Below are 14,352 nucleotides of genomic sequence, written 5' to 3' on the forward strand. Positions count from 1 at the left end.
GACCAAATTTCAGTTATACTAGTACTAATGGCACCACTGCAATTTCTACAGTAGTCTGCTTTCATCCTGCTCAATCTTTATGGGACATTAGCTAGCCCCCACAGTCCTCTCTACTTTACAGCCCAATCCTGGAGACCTCTCATCTCAGCCACAATTTACCTGGCCAAAGAAGACCACCTAGATACCATTATTTTTTAGACCAGAGGGCATCCTTTCATTACCCCATAAGCCCAGGAGGGTGACCATAATGCCTTATACAGTGATCCTAACTTTGCTAACCTAGGAAGTGAGAGACTCTGCTTTCCACATTGTTTTAGGGAGAGATGTGGATTTTTTTAAGGAGATGATTATTCCTATTGTAATTGATATACTGTTGGTTTTTAAGGAGGAGGGAGGGTACTGTAATGACTGTACATGTCATTTTCCAATTAACTGTTTTTTCTGTGCAGTGCTCTTTTTATGTAAAAGGAAACAGTTTCATTTTTCAGGGGAAAAAATTATATTAATAGTATAACTGGATACAGCTCTTTCACTTTTTGGTATGAACTGTTTAGTAAAAGAATGTCCTTTACAGACACTAATAAAACTTTTAACTTTCTTTGGGGGGTGAACAGGTGTTTATTGTAGCCCAGGGACCTAACAGCTTTTTTACTGGTATATTGGGCCCAACGTGCTATAAAAGTAATCCAGAATGATTTAAAATTTACCAAGCATATTTGAAAAATAAAGAAGAAATATGTAATCCAGCTTTCTCTCACACTCTGCTTATATTTAGAGTAAGCACACTCACAAAACCAAGACAAGTCTCCCTGTTAACCTCTAATCGCCATAATACTGTATGTTATTATCCACCATACTGTTGTGATGAAACATTCTGCACCAGCTTCTCAGCTGGTGAGGTCCAGGGATCTGTACTGATCTAAGCATCTGAACCTCTGGCCTTTAAGGCCTGTGCCCAAACATTCTTATTTTCTTGCTTGCTGTTTGCTGCTTGTACCTGAAGCCAATTTGATATCTCGTTCATTACAAGCAACAGAAGAGACATTTGAAGACAAAGTTTCCAGAAGCTAGAGGCCTCCTTTTGCATGCAAATGTGCACATTGTGTGCACATCTACTGCAACCACCCATAAAAAAACAGGTAATTAGACATCTACCCATCTGCACAGACAAGGCCTGATCCTCCTCTCACTGTCATCACTGTGCATCAGCAGTAGCTCCAGGTGTGAACCTGGCATGACCGGAGAATGAAGCCTATCCTTACCTGATGTGCACAGACAATTGTAATAAGTGCATGTGCAACTCTAGGTGCACATTTGCACCACACATTTCTGCACACTGACCCGCAACTCCCATTTTCAAAAAAGCAGCTGTTGATGTCTGTGCAGACAGTTGTACCTCTGGCTAGTCCACTGGAATTGATAATGAAAATCAGGGCCGCCCAGAGGATTCAGGGGGCCTGGGGCAAAGCAATTTCGGGGGCCCCTTCCATAAAAAAAAGTTGCAATACTATAGAATATTATATTCTCGTGGGGGCCCCTGCAGGGCCAATTGCCCCATTTGCCCACCCCTCTGGGCAGCCCTGATGAAAATTAATAGGGGCCCTTACTTTTTTGTTCATTTCTCTTCTGCCTAGCAGTAAAAGTATATGACAGGGCTTTACAAAAGTTACTCAATAATAGCAACCAAAAAAATGAATCATATGCAGTGTGTACTTTACTGATGGTTTTCTGTTTAAGAGAAATTACTCGCTGGCCCATAAGTAATCTTTTCAGGGAGTTTTTTTACATACCAATTGATGTGGGCGTTTAGAGGGAAGTGAATACGTGTATGGAGTCTAATCATGCATGCATGAAAATACAATGGGATCAAGATGGAGAACCAATTGCCCTTGATCCTTTTTCTCTGGGCTATTTGCCCCTTATGGAAGGATGGGGAAGAGAGAGGATGTAGCAGGGATTCTGACCCTGGCCTGCCTTCTGACTGGCTGCATGAATGCCTGTTTTCAGAACAACCTTTCTGTTGGCCATCTAGAACCATAGTGGACCTAAAAGTAGTCACAGATAGGGATCATGCCTCTTGTTTCTGCCCCATACTGGACAATGGTGCTCCTGCCTTTTGGCACAAGTTCAAAATTTCTCAGTTCTTTTGTTTGTAACCACTATTGCAGCTCGTTTTCTGTATGGGTGAAGCTTGTCTGCAAGGGTATCTAACTGAGCTTCCCTGGGGTGCAGGAGACATGCTCTTTAACCACGGCTGTTTCCATTCACTTTGGGTATCAGAGATGTGAACTCAGTTTGATGCCTTCTGTTTCCTGTACACATGCAAGCTCACAACTTTTAAGCCTGTTTGCCTTTGAGAGGGAGATCCTTCAAGCCAGTTAGATAAGTTAGTAAGTATTTACCACCAGCAAGGGTGAAATTTCCCGGCTTCCTTATCACAGCAATCTTTTCCCTGGTAAATTTAAGAGAAATTAAGGGCTGGATACGAGTGGGTCCAGTCTCTCCACTGGAGAGCTGTGCCCCTTATACATGCATCAGCAATCAGACTGTGAAGCCAGTTGGCTAAGCGGCGCCTTGGTAGGGTATATCTACACTGCAATTAAACACCGGCGTCAGCTGACCCAGGCTCATGGGGCTCAGGCTACAGGGCTGTAAATCTGCCATATAGATGTTTGGGCTCAGGTTGGAGCTTTGGCTCTGGGACCCCATGAGAGGGGAGGACTCCCAGGGCTCAGGCTGTAGCCCAGTCTTTGGGACCTGGCAATGGGGCAGGGTCCCATAGCACAAGTTCCAGCCCAACCCTAACATCTACACCATAATTTTACAGCCCCGCAGCCTGATCCCAATGTGCCAGCCACAGGTGTTTAATAACAGTGTAGACTTACCCATAGTGTCTTTGGAAAAAGATATGGAGAAGAAGAAAGGGATGTGCTTATACCCAGACTCAGCTTGCAATGCCTGCGGGCATTCATTGCAGTAATTTATCTTAATTAACCTTAGGCCATACCCTGGTGGCAATCCTGCAGGAAGCTCTGTGTGAATGTAGGGGCCCACCCATGTGGAATTCCTCACAGGATCTGGCTCTAAAATCATGCACAGATATTCTTCTTCCACCCATGTCTGTGATGATTGACAGACACAGTCTAGCTGCCCTTGCGACTTACAGAACAATTTCCCACCTTTCTTTTTTTCATGAAAAACACTGAGACAAGATTTTTTTCTCCTGTGTTGCTGTTTTCCCCCCCCCCTTCACAGAAAAAAGGATAGGAAAAAAAGGTCATACATAGCAGAACAAAATGTTCTTGCTAAAAATGCATAATAAAAACTGGGAGAAAGCTTTATGGAAGAACACTTCTCTCTATTAAAATGGTCTAACATGTACAGCAGCTCCTATGCTGTGGTGAATGGAGTTCTTTGTCTAGGTGTTTTTGGTATCTCACTTGTTACACACACTGTATCTAACACAAGGTGCTGCAGTTCCCAGAATAAGTGTAAGATTTTACTGAGTAGCACAATAAGTAAAGTAGCTCTTGCACCCACATCAGAAACAGAATGGGTAAGAGTGTTCTCATAAGGAGCTGTGAGTGTAAAATACCCTCTTAAAGATTTTCATTTCCTTTGTAATTAATATAGATATTTTAGGAATGGGAGAAATATACATCTGTACCTTTTCCTTGGCCTTTTGCACCCTTTTCCTCACATTATCTTTCCCAGTGTAAGAAACATCCAAGGCCATCAAATTAAATGTGTCTGGATTTTTTTAACAAACACCTTTTAAGAATTTTATTCACATTTATATAATCTAGTCTCCTCCTCAGATTTGACTGATAAATACCAGTGCCTTAGCTTAGAGTAATCCATTTATCTACAGTACCACCCTGCCTCTGTTTAGATTTAGCAGTCATTACTTTACACATGTGACATCAATCTACATGATATCAGTGTAAACAGTTTGTATAACAAAGTGTTGCACATTTTATTGTCCTGCCAGGAAAAAAAAAAGGCACTTTGTGTACTGCATGCAACCAAGATAATCTAACTGACACTATACATTTTACAACGCAGACACAGAATTATATGTAGCCCAGTTTGCAACATCCTAACACAGCAGGTCTTGCAAATTTTACCACATCATTAGTTTTGTAAATATATTTACAAAGACTGCCACTTTTTCTTTTAGTTATTTTTAAAAAACCTGCTGGTTAAATTAAACTGAATTTCAAATACACCTAATTAATTTGGGGGAAAAGATTTCTTTGGCTCCGGTTTGATAATCAGATAATTGTCTTGCAAAGGTCAAGAGAATGGCATAACTTTCAGAGGCTGAACAAAGGCACTAGCTGTAGTTCACCAAATGTGGTTCCTGTATCCCTTCAGTTCTCTTTGACTCACCTATTACTAATATTCCATGATATACTTACATTATAGGTCCAACTATTTCAACAAAGCTGTAATCAAGGAATGACCCTGATTAAAATACAGTGCAGAAAAAAGATGGCACGCTCACCAAACGCCATAAAGCCTAAAATAACCTTCCTAATGTAAGAAGGATCGTCAATTAAACCCAAACTTTATATTCCTTTCTGGATATCTCAGTATAAATAAAAATGAAGAAGATGACACTATTGTGCCATTGAACGAGATTTTAAGATATTTAATTCATTTTATTTTTCCCCAATACCAACCAATATCTCAGTTCAATAGTTTAATAAAACTCTATGACATTTTATTGAAAGTGAATGACATGTAGGGCCCAATCCCTTACTCATGTAATCACGAACTTCAGTGCTGCCATTCATGGAAGAAAGAATTTCTCCCATGAGTTAATGACTGCAGGATCAGGCCCTACAAGTGGGCGTCCTTTGTCTTATAATAAAGCAGTTCTGCACTGCATATATGAAACACCCAATTCCAGTCACAGAGGTGGGTTTACAGCTTCAGAGTAACAATGTCAACTTTAAAGGAAGAAGGCTCTAGCAGGTAGATGCTGGGAAACAAAACAGAGGGAAATTTTCTCCCTATTGAGATTTCCTGAAAAACATGATTATGACCTAAATGGATAAACATAAATTGTCTTTCTAAAAGAAACAGACGCTATCTTGCAGAGATTTATGAATTTCATGTGTCAAAGGTATAGATGCTTAATGCTATAAACAATACTTTTTGCCATCCGCTGCAGTATTCATCCATCTGGTGCTATGGCTAATAAAATTTGATTCTCTCACCACAGGTAAGCTGTTCTGGAAATAACCCTGGACCAGTTACTGAAGTTACCCAGCATGTACATAGAGCATGTACTCTGCCACAAATTCAGCTGTGTATCCTCTGGCACTTCGGTTAATCTGACAAAAGTGTTAGTCATCTGGCAGTCTTAATGGGCCAGATCTTACAAACCTTCCTTATGGCTTGAACTTGCAAAGTTCTGAGTGCCTCCTAGGAACTGCTGAGCATCTTCTGCTCCTACTGAATCAAGGGAACAATTCACAGGAAGGATTTAGCACTTTTAGAATCAAACTCTTAGCTTCGGCAACACACCCTTGAAGTTACCATGACCGTCATTCTAGGTTTGCACCAATACATAGGGTATGGTTGCTATTTCTTCTATGCTCTGTTAGAAACAAATAGTGTGGCCCACGGGTTTGAGCACCTAGTTAGAAGTCAGGTGCTCTTGAGTTCTAGTCCTAACCTTTTTCTTTCATATGGAACAGTGAAAGCAACAGTGTGACTACAAACCTTGGGCAAGTTACTTGGTCTCCCTGTAAAACAGAGATGATGATAATACAATTGACTACCTCCGGGGCTGGAGTGAGGATTAATTAATGTCTGTAAAGCACTCTGTAAACTTAAAGAGCTGTAGCATGGGTAGGCATTATTATTATTATTATTATGAGCACTGTGATAAGAGATATGCAATAGCTGATTTACAATGGGACACCCAGAAAGTCTTCTCTATTTTGCATTACTTAGCATGTTGCAGCAATGATTCCTTTAAAAAAAACAAAACTTCATAAAACTAGAGTCCTGAAGGGAAAGCTAAAGTATAGGTTAACTGTCAAGGTAGGTAATTTCAAATCCTAACAAGTGTCCCTTTAATTTACACTGAATAATTGTGCTATGTACTCCACCCTAATAACATCAACCTTGGGTGTGATAAATAGAAGTTGTAATATGGAGACTGCAAGTAGATAAAAGCCTATTACCATAGCCTTCCATCTCAGAAATAGTGAGGGGGCAGCACATTTGGTACTTAGCACTTCAAATGTAAATAGCATTGCTCTTCTTTAAAGGATTCGCTCTATTATCATTTTTCACTTGGAAACGTAAACTCTTAAATGGGGGGAAATGCTTTTTCTTGTCATACAAAGTAGGTAGCTGCAAAATGACTTACCAAACTCATCACATACGCTTTCATTTTCTATGAGAGTTGGGTGATCAAATGTATCCCGACAGTAAAGGATTTGGGGGTTCTTGCTGATTACTGCAATGCCACCAAGGGCTAAAACGAACTGGTCTGTTAGTATTGAAGATGGCTTGTCTTGAACACGCTTTAGCATGGAACGATATCGACAGTACTGTGGATAACTGAGGATTAGCAGATTTGAATCTTCGTCATCCTCACCTGGAAGAACAATATATAAATTACATTTAATATTACACGAGGGGTAATGCAAAAAAAAAAAAAAAAAAAAACCCAAAACAAATAAGGGAATGTATCAGTCACTTCTGGGGCACAATCCAGCTCCCATTGAAGTCAATGGCAAAAGTCTCATTGATTTAAATGGGAGCAGGATTAGGCCTCTGCCCTTCAAAGTTCTATCTTCTGTAGGAAAGTATTTTTCAAACACAGAGAGGGCCAAACAATAATACAGACAATGATACATTCAGACACCTTTTTTTCTTACAGATTTAGGTCCGGACTCTAATACTGTTACTCACAATGAGTCTGACCTTACACCACTGGAATAAGATACTACTCGGCTTAAGTGAGGGTGGCAAAATCTGCCCTTAGCTATTCTGAAAGTGATCTCACATTTCATGTAGTTTGTTGTAAATGCTTTAATAGAGATATTTCATGACCATTTGTACTAAATTCCTAATATAGTCTTATTAAACTAGTCTTTACACCATTTAAAGTCTTTTTAAAGACAATTAATTGATCACTATGGATCTTCTTGCACCCTCCTTTGAAATATCTTGTATTAGCCAGTGACAAGATACTGAACTAGACAGGCCATTGGTCTGATCCAGTCTGGCAATGCCTGTGATCCTAAGCAATCCAACCAGATGGAAATAACTTTCCTCACATGAACTGTAAAGGTAGTAGCTCAACAAAACACATGTATAGTACAATGCAGTCAAATGAACTTCTCCATAGCTTCTTAATTGCAGATCCAAAATGGAAAACATCCAAAATTGAGCGTTTTCCATTCTGTTATGTTTTAAACAACATTAAGCATCAAGGTAGCTGATTTAGAAATATCACAATAACATTTGATCATCTGGTAACCAGTGGGAAATGTAATAGCAAATGATAGAACATGTGAAGCAACAGAAAGCATTGTTATGACCTTTTCAGGCCACTACCCAGCTGTATTTCTATTCATGTTCACTTAGATCCCGCTAATCAATGTGAGGACCTATCTTTCTATGCATATCTATTGAGATGAGCTATAGTTTGTAGTTTACACTTTCTAGTCTACTGCTTCATTACTGAGTAACCTAGCCGCTATTTCTGTCACCGACCAGATAATTAAATATTTAATCGCACTACCAGTACCCACATAACCTTTCTTCTTCTTAAGTGAAGAGTATACTTCAAATGTTGGAAAGAACAGTAGGTGAAATCCTGGTCCCACTGAAATCAAAGGTAAAACTCCCAGTGAGAGGATTTTATTCTTCATGTCTACAGGTAATGCTAATTTTGATTAAGATTCTAAAGCAGAATACAGAACTTTTAAAAAAGTATGAAATTAGTGTTTTGAGTGGTTATATGGAAAAAAATATATACTAACGTACTTTAGACTTTCTCCAAAACTCTACTGTTATAGATGAAAGCATTATTTGAAAAATCAACATTAAATGTTAAGCTGAAAGTAGTAGTTTTACAACAGATTTTGAAAACAATCACTTTTCTAAGCACTGAGCCTTTTCCTCTCCCCCTGAGGCAACAGAGGAAACCAAAGCCATTCCTTTGTCTACATGCATGGGTAATACCTTTTGGTACACATCATCTGAATGACTGTTCTAAGAAAGGTAGACTTATACCTTTTGGTCAGTCAGGATGTGGTCATGATCTTTTTATTTATCCCGTGAGCATATGCAGCAACATGATTGTGAAAATAGCACCTTGCTCTATGTGTCTTTTCTCCTCATTCCTAAGAGCTCCTAAATCAGGATCAGGGGCCAGAATCTTCAAGGGACAGCAAGCACATGATCTATCCTTGAGGTATAATGAAAGTTTAATGTAGGCCTGCTACTGCTGCTCTATCTCTTCATAGAAATATTGGTAAATTGAATCTGTTGATCAGACAGCACTTTTCTTATGCCAGGATGTGGTCAGCCTTTGTAACAAGGTGTATATAAATATGCCTCCCATAAGTCTTTGTAGCAAACCATTTGTTTCCACTAAAATGTATGATAAGTCACTACACAGAATTCTGTACGCTATTCTGGGCTTGATGAATGACATTTTAACTCAAGCTGATACCATCAATTAAAGCCAAATCACCATTTACAGAGCTGTTATTGTACATATTTGTTGCTTTAGCTATTTTTTTGCTTCTTATGCAATTCGTAAGCACATAAACAAACTTGTATGGAAAGCGAACCATGCAATAACTGTCGCCAAGAATGCTTTGTAATGCATTTTCCCCTTCCCTATTCACAACAGGTTCAACAGATAAATCTAAGAATGAATAAAGAATGGATAAACTGCACATTTGTTTAGCGAAAGACAAACAGTGTTCCTAGAACAAAGATTTTCTTTCAACCACACCCACAGGAGAAAAGAAAATCGAAGTAGCTCTAACCCTAACAAAATAGGCCCCAGAGAAAAAAAAAGGAGTTTTCTTCTAACAAAATCTAGTAGGTGTCATCTGATTGCATTAGTGTATTTGGCTGTACTTGTCTGTATAAAATAATCAGAATGAATTTGCTCCTACTATAAACTGATATTTAAACTGTGATAATCACTTACCCTTAAAATAAGGAAAAATAATTTTATTTAAAAAATATTTCATTAAGATCTTATTGAACAGAAGACGTTAAATTACTGAAGCTAATTTTAGTTTCAATAATGAGAACTGTACATAGTAAAAGATTATACCTACAGTACATTGCTTGTAAGGCTTAACTGAAATTACTCTAATCCTATGCTTATATCATCATTACATATTTAATAACCTCTTTCAATGTCAATTTTTCATTTATTTATATATTTCAAGTTCAAAACAGATTTCTGTAGAGAAATGGTAATTACAATGTGCAGTTCCACCCATGCTTTGCAAATACTAATACTAACTATATATGTATAGATTTAATCCATATAGTTTCTTTGAAGCGGTGGGGCAGCTTTGGCATGGTCTGGCATTCATGTTGAATTGCATGTTGTTCAAGTTGTCTTTGTAAGAGCTTCAGGGAACACCAAACACAATGAATCTATGCAGCATTGACTTTCCAAATGAGTACAGCCATTTTTGATCTTTCAGATCAAAAATTACTTACAGAAAGAAAAGAGATATACAGAAACTTGCTTTTTGTTTGCTTGTTTCAGAAACATCAGACTATAATGGTTATTGCTAACCACCATAATCTACTTCTAACATCAGTAAGCTTTTTTCTTTCTTTAGAAAGACCTTCACACCAGGATTTTATAGAGCTTGATGGAAAAAGTATGCATGTTCCTTCCTGCACCTAATTGCCTCAACTGCAAAATCTGCCAAGTATTTTGCCCTTTAGTTCTTTTAATCGTATTAGTGTGAATGCATTTTGCGGCCAATAGAAACAAACATTTAAAGATTTTTGCTTAAAAGATTCCAAATATGTATTAGGCCTATGTTAGAAACACAAATTCTCCATTTCCTCCCCGAGTAGATGTAGTTATTTTCCAAAAGAAATATGAATTTGCTCTTCTCATAGGACAATGTCTAGTTTCAACCCAATTTAAGCAAAATAATGTCAATATTCACTGCTCTCACAATGATTTATACTACCTTCTGTTACTTTATTATATTAGACATTCCTTTCTCTAAGCTTTATACTTTCACTGTGCTCCTAGCAACCAAGCAAAGGCTGAGCACCAACTTTATGTACATGGCACAACTCCAGATTTCACTGTTATTGATAATTATATTGAAGTTTCAATTTAATTGCTACTCTGTTGTGACACAGAATATTTTTCATAATAAGACATTTCTCATTTTCTGTCCATTCATTTCTGATATTACTGAAAATGGATTTTTATTCCAGAAAACATAAGCAGAACAATGATACAGATAAGAGTACATACATCTGTTACTATCATTACCAACACTGTAATGTGAAGCAAAAAAAAATTGTGAATATAATTTCTCGGAAGGTAATTTTCCTTTCAGTCTAAGTGCTCTTAGTCATCTTACAGTTACTCAATGATTTCCTGTTCTAATTACAAGACATTATACAGAAAGACGTTTGTAAAAGGAAAATGTGCTAGTGCATAAGACTCAATAGCTTGAATTGGCTGGTAGTATTTAAAATTCCAAACTTGTGCATCAACTTTATCAATTCTCTGTTCCAGCTTTGTGCAATGTATCCTACCACAAATCTAAATATCTCCCCCAAGGCAGTTAAGTAAGCACAAATGTATACATCAAAGAGGAAAATACACTCACAGTTAAACTGCTGAAAAAAAAGATCAGTTATTTTTTTCTCACTAAAGCTGTTAAATTGGAGGCAAGCCAAGGCAAGGAGTGGAAAATATTAAAAAGTAAAAAGCTTGATTAAAAAGAGACAGAGAGATTCAGTCCTAAATCTAAATGAATATGCCACAAAGTATTTCATAAAAACATACTGTGACGTAAATTACACATCAGTATTGTACTGTTGTGGTTATTTTGAGAAATGGTTTGTACTGTAAGTCAGCTGGTAAAGCCCCACCCTTAATGATTTTGTAATTCTCTATACAGCAATCAACTGAAGCAGTCATGAAATTGCCAAGAAGGAAAACAGACAGAGCTGTAGAGTCTGTAATAAAAAGATAATGTACTTTTAACATAACAGAACTAGAAGATTGGTTTTATTAACTAAAAAACTACTAAAAGGTCCCAGGCTTGCCATTTGTTTTGATAAATGTTAACACAGATCTTCATAAGATAAGCAATGAAAGTATTAGGGGAACTAAATAAAGTGGGACGATGCATTGGTGTATGGGTTGCAAATTGAACAAGGCAGTTATTTTGAATGCACAGCAAAAATAAAGAAAGATGCAAGGCTTTGACCATCAAACTTTTTTCCTGAATAATCTGCAAAGGAAACTATGAAGAGCACTAACACAGCTGCTTTCTTTCATTGCAGATTGTTACGAAGAAGGCCTCATGGATGACATGCCTATCTTAATTTATTTACCATTTTCTGCGTACATTGTTTTGGCTACATTGCCAACAAGAAGCAGAGAATCAGTAATGGATGAAAAAGTGGGAGATTTTTAATGATAAAGAATGGACAGTGCTAGCCATGTCAATGACTGGGACTAGGGCTTTCAATGGGAGTTGAATGTAGGGTGATCAGACAGCAAGTGTGAAAAATCGGGACGGGGGTGACGGGTGATAGGAGCCTATACAAGAAAGACCCAAAAATCGGGACTGTCCCTATAAAATCGGGACATCTGGTCACCCTAGTTGAGTGCCTGACTCCCTTAGGCGCCTTTCAAAATCCCAGCCTGCATCCCCACAGCCCTGCAGCGAGACTGGAGTCTTAGCTCAAAGTCACTAGCTGTCACCAAGGCCAGTTAAAATGACAAGTCCCCACCTGGGGCACCTGGACCTGCAAAGTGGATGCATCCATCCACCTGATTCTCCTTTCTGGTACTGTCAGTAGGTGACACAGTAGCCAGCCTGGCCCCCTATGCAAAGGCGAAGGCCCATATTTGTGCAGAAAGTGGCTATCTTACCTGCATCTGCCATCTGAGAAGATGATAAAGCTTTACCCCATGAGTGCTAATGAACCACAGAGCTGCCACCCTTGAGAGAAGGACACTATCCTCCTATCTTTACCCCCCTGTAAAATCAGTATACACGTGTATGAGAAATGGAGACACGTGTGGCTGTTTCAACAAAAACCAATGACTGTAGACCATAAAGGAAGTAAAAACAAATATACACCATGAACATGTCCACTACAATAAAATCCAAGAGCCGTAACACAGCTGTCCAACTGGGATAAACAAACTATACAGATAATTATTAAAAACAGTAGAACTGTGAGAAGGGAGGGAGAAGATAGAGTCGGTACCTGGTGTGCAGAGTTTTAAACAGACTCACTAGGTGAATAAGGACCACCATTCCTCGCCAGCCCCTTCTACCACCATCCAGTCACAACTTCCTTGTCCATTGTCAGGTGTGTGCAATTGATGCAGTTTCAATATCAATAACATGCTAAATCTCTGAGTAGTCCAGTGGGACATAGGATATTTCTCTTAGCCAAAGAGCCCTTGCAGGCGAGTTATTGTTGGCTGGGTTGGGAGAATTAATCAGCACCACACTGCTGTTCTTTCTGGTAGTCATAAAGTGAAAGGGTGCAATAGGGACCATTTCCCTTTGTCCCAAGAAATAGCTGTGACTTCAACTTCATCACCACAGGCTTCAATCAGCTATGCTATTAGGGCGGAGCATCTTCTGCATTCTATAGCATACCGGTGATCTCTCCACCCGCACCCCGCCCCAAAGAAGAGGTAGCACATTGAAGAGAACGCTTATTTTCCAGCCTAACATTTCATTTCTGCTGTCTTCATTTGTTCTTGTAAAACTACTTAGTATGCCTTGGCTAGGTAATTAATTACAACACTTTTTAAATATTAATGTTTGAATTATCGTATTTAATTCATGAAGAAATGCAAATAAAATAATTAGTTAACCCTGCTAGATGAACCTGCAAATCTTTGTTTTCAGGATTAAATAAATTTGGGTAAATTATCCACACAACAGGGATACTGCTTTGTTGACAGGACTTTTAGGAAGAAAAGGCACCCATGTTTACATGTCCCTGTTTTATGCAACTCCCCTCTGTTTGAATGCTAATACAATCAAGAACAAAGGCAATGTATTATAATATATGGAATAATGTGATTATTAATGTGTTTACTAGATAATGGCAACATTAACAAGTTGTCCATTATAATCATTTCCCATGGATATTTAGGTGTCCTCTTTTATTTTTTAATTGATAACTTCAAATAGAAAAGATATATGGCCAATATACAGAATGAAATGCATACAAAATCTTTCTGGATGTGTCAGATGTTTTTCCCCCCATAAGGAGAACAGGGGACTAATTCACAGAGTCTTATGTCATTTCCACAACCCTTCTGTTTTCTGTAAGAACATCACCAGTTCCGAGAGTTCCTAAAATTAGTTTAACATCTGAAAGAAAGAAAACACTTACAAATCTACTGGAGACAAACTACTGTTCAATCCCACGGCAATGCAGTCATATAAAACCCCCAGAACTATCTAATATGTACTTAAAGCCTGGGGCTGAAGAACATTATTTTACAGCTAGTGATTTGGATCTGATCTGTTCTAGTCCTACTTAACAGAGTCAAAATTGAATATGTTGATCAACGACTGACAGTGGATCCACATAATCAAATCTTCCATAATATTTATCTTGTTAAATCATTTTGAATTCAAATAATAAATTCAATTTTTGTAGAAGATGAAAGAGATTTAATACTGAAAAAGAGAATTATCTATACAAGTTTCCAACCAGGAAGTCTCATCATTTTTTATACCATGAACTAATATTAAGCTAATCAAAACCGCAGCTCCTGAGCTCCCCCCTCCCCCCCACCAAATCTTTTGTATATCTTGGGAAGCAGGTTATGAGGTGCTTCTAGCATTTGAAGAGGACTCTCTGACAAGCATAATAATATTCAGCTCTTATATACACTTTTCATTCATAGCCCTCAAAGTGCTTTACAAAGATGAGTAAATACCATTATCCCCATTATATAGATAGAGAAACTGAGAGAGGGCTTAAATAAAATGTATCCAAGGTCACAAATTCTAGTAAATGACAGAGCCAGTAAGAGAATTCAAGGAAGAAAACCTAGTCAATGGACGTTTTGCCATTGACTTGAATGGGGCCAAGATTTTCTCC

General features: G+C 38.1%; 1 protein-coding gene across 1 annotated transcript in view; it reads right to left on the reverse strand.

Moving 5' to 3' along the window:
- The window catches only part of ARID5B (AT-rich interaction domain 5B), a 144,382-nt gene that overhangs the window by 69,116 nt on the left and 60,914 nt on the right, over window positions 1–14,352 (reverse strand). The window contains exon 4 of the mRNA XM_065408344.1: window positions 6,389–6,619. Within this exon, the coding sequence (XP_065264416.1) occupies window positions 6,389–6,619 (231 nt within the window). The remainder of the gene's footprint in view (window positions 1–6,388; window positions 6,620–14,352) is intronic.

This window comes from Emys orbicularis, chromosome 7 (genome assembly GCF_028017835.1).
Source record: "Emys orbicularis isolate rEmyOrb1 chromosome 7, rEmyOrb1.hap1, whole genome shotgun sequence".
Taxonomy (NCBI): Eukaryota; Metazoa; Chordata; order Testudines; family Emydidae; genus Emys; species Emys orbicularis.